The sequence below is a fragment of the Micromys minutus genome (genome assembly GCF_963924665.1).
Source record: "Micromys minutus genome assembly, chromosome: 2".
Classification (NCBI taxonomy): domain Eukaryota; kingdom Metazoa; phylum Chordata; class Mammalia; order Rodentia; family Muridae; genus Micromys; species Micromys minutus.
The window spans coordinates 19,836,241-19,852,637 of record NC_137971.1 but is presented as its reverse complement, the minus strand read 5'-3'; the positions used below and the strand labels follow the sequence as shown (position 1 = coordinate 19,852,637).

General features: G+C 43.4%; 1 protein-coding gene across 1 annotated transcript in view; it reads left to right on the top strand.

Moving 5' to 3' along the window:
* Nucleotides 1-14,573, top strand: part of CC2D2B (coiled-coil and C2 domain containing 2B) — a gene marked incomplete at both ends in the record, with an annotated part of 66,592 nt that extends 52,019 nt beyond the window's left edge. Inside the window, 5 exons of the mRNA XM_080913326.1 lie at nucleotides 1,408-1,542; nucleotides 1,883-2,005; nucleotides 10,275-10,333; nucleotides 12,263-12,437; nucleotides 14,385-14,573. Of these exons, the coding sequence (XP_080769452.1) occupies nucleotides 1,408-1,542; nucleotides 1,883-2,005; nucleotides 10,275-10,333; nucleotides 12,263-12,437; nucleotides 14,385-14,573 (681 nt within the window). The remainder of the gene's footprint in view (nucleotides 1-1,407; nucleotides 1,543-1,882; nucleotides 2,006-10,274; nucleotides 10,334-12,262; nucleotides 12,438-14,384) is intronic.
* Nucleotides 14,574-16,397: the final 1,824 nt, after the last annotated feature.

Sequence of the window (16,397 nt, the reverse complement as noted above, 5' to 3'; positions counted from 1 at the left end):
TTCCTTTCTTTCTTTCCTTCTTTGTTTCTTTCTTTCTTTGCTTATTATTTGTCAAATTTGTTGATGTCCCCTTCGATCCACCACTCCGGCTGTAAGTACCCAGTAGGTGGCACTAATAAGACCTCAGTAAATAACTGTTATTTGATGCAGAAGGGAGCAGGTGGGTTCCACCTCAGTTGGAGGTTGGGGTGAAGCGAGAGGCACAGTAATGGAGAGCAAGCGCTCTGGACCAGGATGTAGAGACGCAGGGACACGGAGCTGGGCAGAGCAGTGTGGAGACAGGCCTGGGTTTAAAGGCAGCAGCCTCACTCAGTGGCTCAGCTCAATTCGCCTCTCCATCCTTTTACAACCTTTTATTACCTATGCCTAGAAGTGAAGGCTGCTTCTCACTGTCACATCAGCCCCTTAAACTCCAATTCCTCATTAAAGAGGGTGCATGATAAACATTCCTGTCTTCAGAACTGAGAGTGAATTAAAAGGAGAGAATCAATATGAACCTTAGCATAACCAGTCAATGTTAAATAGTGTTATCACTACTTGAATTATTTATTTTTCCCTTAAGAAGGTCTCAATACTCTGAGAATATACATATGAAGCAAATTAATAACCATTACAAAAAGCACTTGTTAGCATTGTATTTATTATGTCAGGAGCCCTGTGCCATAGCACACACATGGGTTTTACCAGCTGAGCAGCCTCACTGGTCCCTTACCATCTTTTCTAAATGAATATCTAGTATCATTATTAGTGGGTATGTGTATGAATGGCGAGGACACATGCCAAGGCACACATGTGGAGGTCAGAGGACAACTCTGTGGCGTTTCCCTTGCTAACTAGCCTTCTGTGGCTAGTGTCTGTGCCCACTAAGATGCTCCCCAGTCCCGGGTCCTCATTCATTAGACTGCTTTCCTGTACACTTCACCTTCTACTTCCAAGTCTTTCTCTCAGTTTTAATTTAGTGATTCCCTCTGAGCCGTGGGCCAGTTTATCTTACTTGGCCTGATGTTTAGTCACCAAAGTGAGTCCCCACCGCACGTTTGTGTGAATTAGACAAAAGCGACCCTGTCACAAATGCTATAGGACTGTGTTAGAAAGTCGTCACAGCATATTGATTTTGTTAGAGTGACATTTTATTGCCACCAGTGCCCCCTATAAAACCTCTAACGGTGGTACTGGGTCACAGGATTTAAATCAACATACTACCTGGGTCTGAGGATGTCTGAAACTTTCTTGACTTTGATTTTGTTGTTGTTTGAGTTTTGTTTTGCTTTGTGTTGTTGTTTTTTCCCCCTTAAAAAAAGCATTTTCAAACCCAAAGAAAACTTTACAACTCAGAAAAATTATAATTTCTACATATAGAAGGTAGTCAACAAATGCATTGCATGATGAACCATTTTCCTTATGCAGGGCCACGTGGCTTATGTATTAACTCAAGAAACTGGTGAGTGTTTGCTTTGGAATCCATCAACGGGGCAATGCCACAAGCAGTTTGACCCATTTTGTCCCTTGCAAAGTGTGGATTGTTTGTTCAATGATAAAAATGTAAGTATGTGAGTAAAAAAACCTTGAGTTATTTCTTCATGTCATCCTGAGCACATGTTAGAGTCTCCCAAGATCTTTGATGCCATGATACCCACTAGTCTGTGGGGCAAGGGATTAACCCATCTTTTACCCTAAAAACCAGTCTGTAGAGCTTCTAATGATGGCATTACCAAGCTAATGCTGCCCTTCCTGAGCCCTGGAATCTGTTCCTCCCTCCAACCCCTCTTGGCTCTAGCCACTTACATTGACTACAAGCCTGTAAAAGTTTGTATCATCCTCCCCGCCTACAGGTCTTTTGTTCCTGTGGGCTTACAGTGTCTTTTTGTTAATGTTTTCATAGGTCTGGTTTAACATTCAACAAAACAATACCCCGATGGCTGTCCATTTTGACTATTCAAAAGAAAGCTTCTGGAAACAGCTGCTTCCAAAAAACTTTCAGGGGACCAAAGCCCAGAGCATACAGGTAAATACTCCTTCAGGTATATCTGCATGGTGTTCCTGTTGCCTCTAATTGTTGAATTGCTCAGCAATGTTCACCCAAAATGAGTCCTCTCTGCCATCCAGACTATGTTTGTGCTACTTTGATGTCTTTCCTGTGTGTGCAGAAAAAAAAAAAAAAAAAAAAAAAAACCAGAAAAAAAAGTCATCTCAAATGTTATTTAGGGCTTATAACCTTTCCCATTAAAAATACAACACATAACATTCAAGATGGCATATAAGTTTTCATGTCTGGTGATGATCAAGTATAAAAACTGATAAATAAAAGTGCTTCTCTAGACTTTAAACCTTAGTGATTATCCTGCAGAATGAAAACAGGACAGAAAAGTACCAATTGGTAGGACTAAAGCAAAGATGGCATCAAGGTCTAAAACCACATTAGCAAGTGAAGGAGCTAGACCAGGCATCCCTTCTGAAGCCAGACTATGATGGAGTTTGCTTCATTTACTTTTGAAATAAGCTGGGAGGAAAAAAAAGGCCTGGTGTCCAGGAGTCGGGAGACCAGCTCGACCCAGTACCTAAATGTCACGGCTGAGCAGATCCGTGCTTCAATCAGTCCCACTTTCTGGATTGAGGGCCACAGGGTGGCAGAGAGAAGACAACACAGAGTCCACAAACTAGGAGCTGTGAGCCAAGAGAAAAGGGAAGAGCGTGCTGAGGAGGAAAGAGGGGGAAAAAAAGAACAATAGACAAAAGACAGTGCATAGAAGCAGAAATTCAAATGTTCACTCTTACTTAAAACTGGAGAAATAGAACTTAAGAATAAAAGATGTATAATCATAGAACTGTTTAACAAAAAGCAGAGAAATTATGGAGGTATAAATTGTCTGATAATATGATGAAGTTGAACTTGCTCAACTTGTGGTCTAACAATTGGACCCCCTAGTGGTGTGCCCTAGAGAATATGCACAGGTTAGAAAGACACAGTGGTGAGCAGAGAATCATTTGAAACAGCAAAGATTTGAAAACACTTCCCACTTAGGAAAGGAGCCGATGAGTTGTGAAATACTCATATAATGAGTTCATCCCCAGCAGTGGAAGATGTTTGAATAAGTTTGCAGTAGTTCTCAATCTATACATTATTATACATTATTACTGTGGGACACATGGGTGAATCTGCATTATCAGAAGTCTTTCAAGCTCCCCAGTTCCAATTTCCAGCCAAGGTTGAAAAGCACTGGCCTAGAGCAACAGGAATGGATATTAAAAAATGTTATAGGAAGAAAAATAAAGAGGATGTGAAATAATGCACAAAGTAGAAAAGCACTTGGTGAAGTTTGAAAACGGCATGTGTATCTGTATGTGTATATTCACGTATACACACTTTTATATACAATAGATTTGTGAAGGCATTTATAGGAATGCTAAATACCAAATACAGGTTAGACGTTACCTTTAGACTGGAGGTGGGAGCAAGAACAGTAGCAGAGAGAAGTCTACATAGCAGAATAAGGAGTGTCCTATACATCTGCTGCCGGGGGAAGCACGTCCCAGACTTCAGCTCAAGGATGCTGGCATCTTCTCAATCAGATGATTCTTTGCCCAGCTGAACAGACACCACAGATTGTTCACACAAGCCTTTACTTACATCTGGAAGGCACAAGCCAGACCTTTCTCATCTGCAGTATGATCAATACTCTTATCTTCTAAGCTCCGATGGAACAGCCAAGGAGCTCTTAACACTCAATGGTTTTCCTAGCCCACAAGTTCTAAAGTCCTTCCACAATCCTCTCTAAAACCTTATGGTCAGGTCTGTGAGAGCAGTACCCTACTATCCTGGTTCTAGTTTCTGTCTTAGTCAGTGTTCTACTGCTGTGAAGAGACACCATGACCAAGGCGACTCTTATAAAGGAAAGCATTTAACTGAAGGCTGGCTTAAAATCTCAGAGGTTCCGTCCATTATCATCATGGCAGGGAGCAAGGCAGCATGTGGACTACATATATACCTAGAGAGCTGTCTTATCTTTATTCTTTTTTTTTTTTTTTAATCTAGAGTGAGGGCCAGGGATGTAGTTCAGTGGTAAAGCATCTGGCTATCATTTTTTAATGTGATGTTAAAAGTAGAGATGACAAGTTTAGTTTAAAACAAATATAAGTGAAATACAAAGCGGTGTTGTTTCTTTCTGTGTTAAAAAAAACCCTCTTGTTTGTACATTTTTGGTAGACCAATATTTATATTTTATTTATTTACATTTCAAATGTTATCACCTTTCCCAGTTTCCCCTCTGGAAACCCCCCTATCCCATGCCCCCTTCCCCTGTGTCTATGAGGGTGCTCCACCCACTCCCACTTCACTGCCCTAGCATTCCCCTACACTGGGGCATCGAGCCTTCCACGATCAAGGGCCTCTCCTCCTATTGATGCCAGACAATGCCATCCTCTGTTACATTTGTGGCTGTAACTATGGGTCCCTCCATGTATGTTCTTTGGTTGGGGTTTAGTCCCTGAGAGCTCTGGGAGGCCTGGTTGGTTGATATTGTTGTTCTTCCTATGGGGTTGCAATCCCCTTCAGCTCCTTCAGTCCTTCTCTAACTCCTCCATTGGGGTCTCCATGCTTAGTCCAATAGTTGGCTACAAGCATCCTCCTCTGTATTTGTCATGCTCTGACAGAGCCTCTCAGGAGACAGCTATATCAGGCTCTTGTTAGCAAGCACTTTTTAGCATTCGCAGTAGTGACTGGGTTTGGTGTCTGTATATGGGATGGATCCCCAGGTGGGGCAATCTCTGGATGGCCTTTTCTTCAGTCTCTGCTCTACACTTTGTTCCAGTATTTCCATCAGACGGGAACAATTCTGAGTTAAAAATTTGGAGATGAGTGGGTGGACCCATCCCCCAACCGGGGGCCTTGCCTAACCTCTGGATATGGTCTCTACAGGTTCTCCCTCCCATTTGTTGAGTATTTCAGCTAATCTCATCCCTGTTGGGTCCTGGGAGCCTCTTGCTTTCCTAGCATCTGAGACTTGCTGATGGCTACCCCCAGTTCCCCATCCCCCATTGCTACACACCTGAGTTCAAATTCCTGACCCTCTGTATATCATCCCAGTCTCCCCCCATACCTGATCCTGCCTCCCCTTTCCCCCTACCCCTCCTTTCATCCTCCCAAGTCCCTCCCATGTGAGTATTTTGTTCCTCCTTCTAAGAAGGACTGAAACATCCACACTTTGGTCTTCCTTCTTCTTGAGCTTTATATGGTCTGTGAATTGTATTTTGAGTATTTTCAAGCTTTGGGGCTAATATCCATTTATCAGTGAGTACATATCATGTGTGTTCTTTTGAGACTGGATTACCTCAATCAGGATGACACTTTCTAGTTCCATCCATTTGCCTAAGAATTTTATGAAGTCATTGTTTTTAATACCTCCATTGCATAAATGTACCAATTTTTTTTTTTGTATCCATTCTTCTGTTGAAGGGCATCTGGGTTCTTTCCAGCTTCTGACTATTATACATAAGGCTGCTATGAACATAGTGAAGCATGTGTCCTTGTTATATGTTGGAGCATCTTTTGGGTATATACCCAAGAGTGGTATAGCTGGGTCCTCGGGTTGCACTATGCCCAATTTTCTGAGCAACTGGCAGGCTGATTTCCACAGTGATTGTCTACCAGCTTGCAATCTCACCAACAATGAGGGAGTGTTCCTCGTTCTCCACCTCCTCACCAGCATCTGCTGTCACCTGAGTTTTTGATCTTAACCATTCTGACCGGTGTGAGGTGAAATTTCAGGGTTGTTTTGATTTGCATTTCCCTGATGACTAAAGATGTTGAACATTTCTTTAGGTGCTTCTCAGCCATTCTATACTCCCCAGTTGAGAATTCTGTTTAGCTCTGTACTCCATTTTTAATAGGGTTATTGATTCTCTGGAGTCTAACTTGTTGAATTCGTTGTATATATTTAATATTAGCTTTCTGTTGAACATAGAATTGATAAAGATTCTTTCCTAACCTGTTGGTTGCTGTTTTGTTCTATTGACAATGTCCTTCGCCTTACAGAAGCTTTGCAATTTTATGAGGTCCCATTTGTTGATTTTTGATCTTAGATTATAAGGCATTGGTGTTCTGTTCAGGAAGTTTTCTCTCTGTGCCCAAGTATTCAAGGCTCTTTTCCACATTCTCTTCTATTTGATTCAATGTATCTGGTTTTATGTGGAGGTCCTTGATCATCTTGGTGTTGAGCTTTGTACAGGGTGATATGAATGGATTGATTTGCATTCTTATACATGCTGACCTCCAGTTGAACCAGCACCATTTGTTGAAAATACTGTCTTTTTTCCACTGGATGGTTTTAACTCCTTTATCAAAGATCAATTGACTATAGGTGTGTGGGTTCATTTCTGCATCTTCAATTCTATTCTGTTGATCTATCTGCCTGCCTCTGTACCAATACCAGGCAGTTTTTCCCATTATTGCTCTGTAAGACTGTTTGAGGTCAGGGATGGTGATTCCCTCAGATATTCTTTTATTGTTGAGAATAGTTTTTGCTATCCTGGATTTTTTGTTATTCCAAATGAATTTGCAAATTGCTCTTTCTAACTCTATGAAGAATTGAGTTGGAATTTTGAGGGGGAGTGCACTGAATCTGCAGATTACTTTTGGCAAGATGTCCCCCCCTCCAGTTCAGTCCTCAATACTTCAAATAAATAGATGATAAATAAAATAGAAACAAATGAGTAAAAACCTAAGCAAATACAAAAGAATGTTTTTGACAATATACATATTGTATATATTGTATAGGCTGTATGTTGGGTAGGTATTCATTCTGGCATGCTCTATGATTGTGTGTGTATTTAAGGCAACCCACAACAACAACAACAACAACAACAACAAATGCACAGTCACAAGGGCCAGCATCAAGAATACCAAGGAAGAGAGAATATTTCCCACCTTCAAAGTCTCCCCAGCCCTTTTAAGAAATAACAGCAGTAACTCCTGCCCAACAGTTCCCCATGCATTCTTCATAACAGTCCCCATTCAGATCCAGCATGTGTATGTATTCTTACATTTCCTGTTCGAAATGCCATTTTTACAAAGAGGAAATGTGCTTATCTTTTTTGTGCAAACCACAATCCCTCCTCCAGCCATGGACTTGGCACTAATGCCTCCTAGAGAGAGAATGGTCTAGTCAGAGGTTTGTTTTGTTTGTTTGTTGTTGTTTTGTCCAGTCCTGTTGGTGTTGTGTTAGGTGTAGCTGCCACAAGGTAAAAGACACACCCCTATTCTCTGACCTACCATTTCCAAGAAGGAAAATGCAACAACAAAACCCCAAGCAGTAGCCATTGGGAGTGTTGAGAGCTGCTGCAGAAGTCCTGAATGTGGATTTTGGGAGCTCACAGCAGAAGGAAGGGGACTGGGGGGGGAAGGGGAGGTTTCAGGAAAGTGGGTGACAAGCTGAGTGGCCAGAACTTGCTTCTTTAAAAAATTTTTTTAAATTTATTTATATTCCAAATATTGTCCCCCTTCCCAGTCCCCCCTCCAAGAGTTCTTTACTGCCTCCCCTTTGTCTCTGAGAGGGTGCTCCCTCACCCCATCCCCCCAAGCATCACCCTTCCCTGTGGCATTAAGTCTCAACAGGATTAGGCAACATCCTCTCCCACTGAGGCCAATCAAGTCAGTCCTCTGCTACATAAGTGCCAGGAACCACAGACCAGCCCATGTGTGCTCTTTGGTTGGTAGCTCAGTCTCTGGGAGCTCCCAGAGGGTCCAAATTAGTTGACACTGTTGTTCTTATGGGGCTGCCATCCCCTTCAGCTCCTTCAGCCCTTCCCCTAACTCTTCCATAGAGGTCCCCATCTCAGTCCAATGCTTGGCTATAAGTATCTGCATCTGTCTCAGTCAGCTGCTGGCAGAGGCTCTGAGAGGGCAGCCATGCTCCTGTTTGCAAGCACAGCACGGCATTGGTGATAGTGTCAGACTTTGGTACCTGCCCGTGGGATGGATCCCAAGTTAGGCTGGTCAGTAGATGACTTTTCCTTCAGTCTCTGTTCCATTTTTGTTCCTGAATTTCCTTTAGACAGGAACAATGCTGGGTCAAAGTTTGTAGAGATGTGTGGGTTGCCCCATTTCTTCACTGGGGCCCTGTCTATCTACTGGAGGTTCTCTTTCGATTATATCTCCCCACTATTGGGAATTTCTGCTAAGGTCATCCCCATTAACTCCTGGGAACCTCTTACATCCCAGGTCTCTGGGACTTTTAGAGGTCCCCCCATCCCCAGTTCCTGCAGCTGCATATTTTCATTCATTCTTCCAGCCCTCTGGGCTCCTTTTCCGTCTTCCCCAATACCTGTTCCTTCCCACCCTTTCCCCTCTCCCCTTTCCCAGCCAGATCCCTCCTTACCTCTGTCTCCCATGATTATTTTACTCCACCTTCTAAGTGGGTTTAAAGCATCCTAACTTGGACCTGTCTTCTTGTGGTCTGTGGGTTATATCATGGGTATTCTGTACATTTTAGCTAATATCCACTTATCAGTGAATGCATACTACATGTCCTACAGAAAATGTAGTTCATTTATACAGTGGAATACTATTAAAAATGAGGACATCATGAATTTTGAAGGCAAATGGATGGAACTAGAAACTATCACCCTGAGTGAGGTAACTCAGAACTTGCCTCTTGAAATTCAGGGAAAAGGGTGGCCTCTAGAGGACAACTAGCAGCAAGATCTGCGGTGGCAGGGAGTCTCTCTAGGGGGTTCCAGAGCAGCTTGGTTGCTGCTTGAGCAGAGATGGACTGAGGGATGAGCAAAGTCCTGGTAGGAACCTGAGCCTTAATCTTCAGAAAAGTCGGGAACCAACATCACCATGGAAGGCCACAATCAAATACGATCGCTGGACTGGTATCTCTGTTGACTTTTTGTGGTGCTTGAAACTGGACCCAGAGCTTTGTGCATGCAAGGCAAGCACTACCACTGAGCTGTGTCTCTCTCTAGTCAGTCTCCTGACTTACCACATGCATCCCAGAATAAGCTACTATCTGACCACTACTTTACATGATCAAAAACAAGTGCTTCATTGTGCAATACAAGCACTCCCAGATCCAGGACTAGCAGGAAACCTTCCTGAAGTTTTGAACAACACAAATTCTTGCAAAGAAAGGTCCCTTCGGTGAAATTGGAAAGCTCACAAAACCCCATCACAGAATTTACCAAGGCAACATATTGAGGCCTCATTCTCAGACCTGAGGGATTCACTAATCCACAGGAGTTGCCCTGTGGGTAGGTAGTGGTTGCTGGATCAGGGACTCAGTCTCCCGGCTCTGTCCAGTGTAGCTGCAGCTCCCTCAAGGTGTTTGAAGTTCAGACTTCTGTTTCTTGCTCTGCTCTGCCATGTTCAATGGGCCTGAGTCTGATCCTTACTATAGCAGCTGCCTAACTGCAGGGTACACCAGAATCATTGGGGGAAGGGCTGGTTAAAGCAAGGGTCACTGGGCCTCACCCTAGTTTTTGATTCAGTGGCTATGAAAGCAGATTTGAGAATTTGCATTTTTAACAAGTTTACATGCTTAGGGTTGGTTGTAGGGCCACAGTTTGGGGACCTAGAGACCCCATAGGCTCTGGTGTTGTTTCCTTTTTCACAACTTTCTTTCTACTCTGGGGACCACCTGACCCCATCCCTTCAGCTGCCTCTATTCCTCAGTTCAGAAACCCAAAGCTGTTGAAAATCAGCTCCTTAAAACTGGCCTTGTGAATCTCACAAGGAGCTAGAGTAGGGTTAGGCAGGAACTTGAGATATAAACCCATCCTGGGACAGGAAATGAACAAACATGAAGAACAATGCTCCCTACTGTCAGATAGAGAGTGTGGAGTGGAGGTTTGGAGATGGGAGCATGAAATGTGTGTGTTTACATACACATCCGCAGGTACACATGGGCACAAGGAACTGGTTCCTGCCAGCTATAAGAAACATAGCCCCAGAGAAGAATGATTATGAACCATGCCAGAAGAGCAACAACATTATCTGATGTCTGCAGAGCATCTCCTAAATGCTAGGCTTCACATGTATTGCTTCATTTTAAAATTGTTCTAAGAACCCAAAGCAGCAGGCATATAGAATGTCCCCATTCTAACAATCAAAGCAACTGAGGTTCAGAGCAAAGTTATGTGATGTAACTTTGCCAAAGTCACCATATGTCTAAGAAATGATTGTGTGAGATAATTTAGTGTTATCAGTAAGTATGCCGGACTGGGATTTAAAGGTGGTCTCTAGAATTGCTCCTAACTTTCAGATGTTTTTATTTCAGCCTGAAGAAATAGTTTACTCAGACACCAATAAAAGCATGGTAGAAGATCTAAAGAACAGGTACTATCTCCCTCCTCCCCTCATCCATCTCATGTCCAGCCACCTTCTAATCATCCAGCCCAGCCTCCCAAATTACTCATTAGACTAGACAACAGAGCAAGAAAAGAAAAGATGACAATGGCTAGACCTACTGACGTACCAAGTCCTGGGGTCAGCAGTGATAAATGGTCCCTCTACTAACTAAGGCAGCCCATGAAATGATAGCCTAAGTTAACTCTGGACATCATTGGCCATGGTTGAAATATCCTCAGTGTAGGTAGTTGATAAGCCTATGGCATGCAAGAGCCAACACTTTCTAGAAGGATATGAAAGGCTAATGGCCATGACCATGGTGGATATGAGGAATATGAAGGTTAATGGTGGATATGAGGGATATGAAGGTTAATGGTGGATATGAGGGATATGAAGGTTAATGGTGGATATGAGGGATATGAAGGTTAATGGTGGATATGAGGGATATGAAGGTTAATGGTGGATATGAGGGATATGAAGGTTAATGGTGGATATGAGGGATATGAAGGTTGATGGCCATGACCATGGTGGTAGGAAAACATAGCAGTTGAAGAGTAGAAGCATCCAGCAACACCGTCAGTCTGGATGTTCCCTGCTTATTGTATACACTTATTGCCTTATAGAAAGCTTCAGTCAAACTTCAAACAGGCCTGTAAAAGGCTTCACTCCTCCACCACATGTGTCTGGATCTGACTTCCTACAAAGGCTCATATTCACACTGCAGTCTGACCTATAACCCACTGTCAGCTAATCAAAACACTGTGGCCAAAACAACCCTGTCTCTTCCTTTTCTTGCTAGCATTCAGGCCCACTCCATCTGCAGCCATTACTGTCCCCCTTTCATACTAAAAACCCCTATTATTAATATTATGTGTATGGGTATCCACCTGCATGTAAGTTTGGGTACCACATGCATGGCTGGTGCCCACAGAGGCCAGAAGAGGACTTTGGATACCCTTAAAGTGGAGTTACAGGTGGTTGTGAGCTACCAGTGGCAGCTATGAATAAGACCTGGGTCCTCTGGAAGAGCAGCCAGTGCTCTTAACTGTCGAGCCATCTCTCCAGTCCTCATTTCCAAGGTTTCCTGACTGGTTTGCATTAAAGCTGCTTCCTAAACTATATATAGGCTCTAAGGGCCTAGACTCCACTTGCACCATTGTCAGACAGTGAAGCGCTCTGATGCCAGGACCCATTGACCCCCACTGCACACTTCAGCCAGTATAGGATAAATGTGGGAGTTGCATTGTAGACTCAGCCAAGAAGAGATTCTCGGCAGCTTCCCTGTGACAGCCTGTAGACACAACCCCATGAGGTCATCTCACTCATAGGATCCCATGATCCAACTTACACCCTTCTTTTCCCACCTTGGTAGCATCAGGCACTAGCACAGGGGTGGTCCACACCTCTGCCCCCCGTGGACCTGCATTCTAGTGGGGGGTGGGTGGCTGTGGGTGGGAGTGACCACTTCCAAGTCCACATCCTGAAGTGACTGAACTAATGGTGCCACACCTGCTAATGCCTCAGACTAGACATGTGTGTTTCTGTGAAGGCAAGTTCCCGGAAACTCTATGCCCTTTGTCAACTGAGCCTTGACAGGCAAAGGTCTCAGTCCGTGATCATGTGACAGCTGCTGTCACACAGCAAGCGCTTACACGTGAGTGTCTGGAAGAGATACTCTTAGTAGACCTAATTCCTGGCTATGCATGGAAGATTCTGGCCTTCCTGAGACAAGAGCCTGCCTCTACCTGATTGATTAGTATGAGTCATAGTTGGCACTCCTCACTGTAAATGCCTGGTTTCCTCCTAAATCCCCAAAGCTTTTCTTCCCATTTGTGAAGTGACAAGAGTTCTTGTGACACTATGTGAGCAGAGTTGCAGCTTGTCACCAACGCGGTTATCTCTGTGCTCTCGCCACAGGATAGAAAGGGCACTGAAATGTAAGATGATGGAGTGGCGGCCTAAACACCCAACACGCTGGAATCGACAGTGCACTTCTGTTCTCCGGCAAATCCTTCCCAAACTGGAGTTTTACACGGGAAGTTTCGCTTCATTCGAAGACAGTGACTTGGAAAGGCTGCTACAGTTTTACTGGGTTTGTATATGACTTAGTGTGCAAATGACATTTGGTTTTGACCTGTTGTTAACTAGCAAGTAAGGGCACTGTAATCTCTGAAATGCCTGTTTTCTTGGTCACCAAAGACATATGATTAGGAAATCCAGAGTAAGAATCTCCTGTTCCAGGAGGCTACATGTCTCCCAGAACTCTCTAAGACAAAGAAGGAAGCCTTCTGTTAGGGGTTGGGTACTTTGACTGTCAGGGAGGAGTCTGCAAGTACCATTCATTTGGAAATAGGAAGGAAGTTGTTAGCTTTGTTTGTAATAGAATTTGGAGTTAGAGATAAATAAGTAAGATATAGCTAGATATAAACCAAGGTGTAAAGCGTGAAGCTTCTGTGTAAAAATATCTAACTAATAGTAGACAATGATTAGGTTGAGACGGAGCTCTTCAGCCTGGACTCTACTTACCTATAGACCAAAAGTTGTGATGTAATGACCATCTCATGAATGGTGCTTCCTTAGAACCAACTGTGTGCTTTAGGACACATAAATGGTGATTTCTGAAAAGAGATATCCACCCTGCAACTGGGAAACTGAAAAATCTCAAATAATATATTTGATTCTGGGTCACTGCTTCTGGGCAAGAGGAGTCCAGGAAACTTGAGTGTCTTCCATGTGCCCATTACTTCCGATTTCATATGCACCAACCTCACCTTTAACCATCATCTGTGCATCAACATCTCCCTGGATAGTGAAAAGCCATATCAAAGTCAGCAGGTCCATAAACAAATGGGTAGACATTTGTTCGTCCTCCTTCCCTTTTCTTACTGTCCAGCACCAGCATCTCTTCACTCACCTCAGCTGCCCTCTAGTAACTGGTCCATTGGGTTCTTAGACTCTCCCCTCACCCCTCCAGGAATCTAGATGTCTCCCAGGAGGACTCCCTAAGAGAAAGAATGAGCTCTGTTAGCAGTTGAGTATTTCAGCTTCCAGGGAGGTACGGTCCATTCAGGAATAAGGAGGAAGTTGTTTTTATGTTGCTGTTGTTTTTAATAGAATTTGGGATTAGAGAGATAAGTAAAATAAAGTTAAATGTAAGCCAAAGTTTAAAGCTTGGGGTTTCTATGTAAAACTACCAGACTAATAGGTTTTGGCCTATTGACAGGTCAAGATCAGGTCAAGATTGAATCCTGTAGTCAGATCTTATTTTGACCATTTACTGATTTTAACTGAGGTCAAGTCACCCAACCCACCATCTCTACCTGTCGCCCCATTGGATAAGGGGTAAAAATAATTGTCTCTTTTGAGGTTGTAGTGAAGATCAAATGAGTTTATACTTAGCACTGCACCCAACGTCTACTATTTAGTAAATGCTAAACATTGTTTCCATTCTGGGCCAGGTCTCAGGCAGTGAACAGTAAATACATAATCAAGTGCATTCACAGAGGTCTGTGCTACAGTGGCAGATCAGAAATCCCCAATGATGAGCGCTTGTTAGGTGAGCTAGAGAAATAACAGCATACAGGGAAAGCAAATGAGCAGATCTAAGGGTGAGAAAACTCCTCCTGAGGGAAGCAACGGAAGACTGACCGAAGGGTTCATGGTTGTCATCTGTGTCCTATTGTGTAACGTTACTTAGACCCATGTTCCTTGTTCCTTCAATGCTATCCATATAAACATGAGTATTGTTGAACAAACCCCTCAAATTCCCACTTAAATCCCTCCTACGTATTGCCTTGTTGCTAGTTTGCTATCTTAAGGGTCAGAATTCACGCTGCTGCAAATGCTGGTCTACGAAGTGGGGGTGCTGACAGAACTTGCCTCAAACAAACACTCTATCTAGAATATCACAGTCATTCACAAAGGCAATTACTGTTATAACTGCCCCACCACTAAGGGGCAGTGACCTCTCTGCACACGGTAATTCCAGACTACTTCTAAGACTCTAATGCACCTTTGTGTTGCTCTAACCTTGATCCAGGTCACAGGATTTCCCATCCAGATGCCCTTCACAGATGTCCAGGCAGTCATCGATGCTGTGTACCAGACTGGAATTTACTCTTCTGAATTTCCCCAGACCGAGTTTGCTTTAGCCGTGTACATTCACCCATACCCAAACAACATTTTATCTGTGTGGGTCTATCTGGCTTCCTTAGCCCGACATCAGTGAAACAGAAGAGGGGAAAAGGCAAAGGCTGCTATGGTTTCTCAGACCCAAGCTTTCCTGACACCTTAAGACTTTGCTGCTTATTTTCCAGTTTATCAATGCTGGGCATAATCTGGATTCTTATATAGAGTTAAGTACTATGGAGACCACATTAGCACCCCTTCCCCAGCTTTTGCTGACGAGTCTAAATTATCTCCTTACTAATGCACCTCTTGTGGGAGACTCTTCAGGTAGTCTGGCTGTTTTGTGTAACACAGTCCACAATAGATCTCATTCTGGAAAAGAATCCAGTCTGGTCTGCTTCATGCTGCTTAAATTGTAGAGGTCAGGACACCTCCATCTGAGCCATCTGGAGAGTTTATTAAGGATGAAGATTCTTAGATGCAGCCAAGACCTCCTGAGTCAGAACCTCTGAGGGGAGAGCGGCATTATTTTAAACAGGCTCCCATGAAACTTCGATCCCCTGATGAATGAGAGGTCACCCTTGCAGGATGTCATCGGTACTGAAACGTAGGTACATTCGAAGTTTCTTCTGGTACAGTCCCAGGTGGAAATTTTTCAGAGGCAACCCTGAGTTCATAATTCTAGTCTGAAAGCCAGCAGGCTCAAGACGGAAGAAAAGCCCTTTCCAGCTTGAGTTTAAAAGCCAGAAAAGAACTCTGTCCCAGCTTAAAGAAATTAAGCAAGAGGAAATCCCCAATTCTTCTTACTTGATTGAGGGAGGGCAGTTTCAACTTTGCTCGGACCTCCAGCTGCCTGGATTAGGACTACCCACATTCAGAAGGGTAACCTGCTTTGCTCAGTTTACCACCTTACATAGTCTCCAAACCAGCACTGCTTCCCACAGATATCCAGGATGCTTGATCAGTGAGGGGCCTCATGGCCCAGTCACATAGATTCATAGTAACAAGCTATGTCAATTTTAAGCAGAAGTAAAAATGTCCAGTTCATTACAGGTGTGATCGACCTTCTCTCAACCAAGTGCCAAGTGTCAAATATTTTAGAAAGGATGAAAGCTGTCATGGCAATAACAGTAGTTAATGGGCTTATCCAAATCTAAACGGGAAGTGATGGTGTCATTCCCGTGGTAGGCAAAGACATTTGGTGTGAATGTGTTTGCCATGACGTAAATAGTGCCCAGGTGGACAGCTGCACCAAGGAAACAAATCAAGAACAGGGCCTTGGGATTCTGGCTCCTAGTGAGTGTTTCATATCCAAGAGAATTTGACAGAGGCTAAAAAGAGCCCTAAATATTAAACTGCGGAATGCTCACTAGACTGGGATGTATGGCAAAAACGAGGTGCACAGTTACAAAATGAAACAAGGGGTCCACACATGTGTGCTGCTGTAAAGACCTTCTGGGAAGATACAACACAAAACACAGTGGTGGTGGTGCCTCTGGGAAAGGCCACCTCTGGAGAAAGCAGAGAATGGAAGTTATTATGCATAGTTTTATAAATGGTTGGATGTTTTGCCTTTTGCTTGCATTTATTTTAAAAATTTTTTTTCTACAAAAAGTAATTGCTTTCTTTTTTAAAAAAAATATTTAAATAGATTTTGTGTATTCGGTTTACAATGTTTTGGTTTTGTGATGTCGTTGCTTGAAGCCAGAGACTCAGGTAGGTTGGGCAAACACTGTGCTGATCCTTCCCCTAGTTCTCAGCACACAGCACTGGATAAACACATGTATCGAGTATAGAGCTTCGTGAATAATCATCTCCCCTGCCTGTTTTGATGTTAGTCTCTTGGCTGCCAGAGCATTGTAGCCTCAGACTGCCTGAAGTTCCTGAAATTCAAAAAGCCCCCAAGAGAATCTGGTCCCACCCT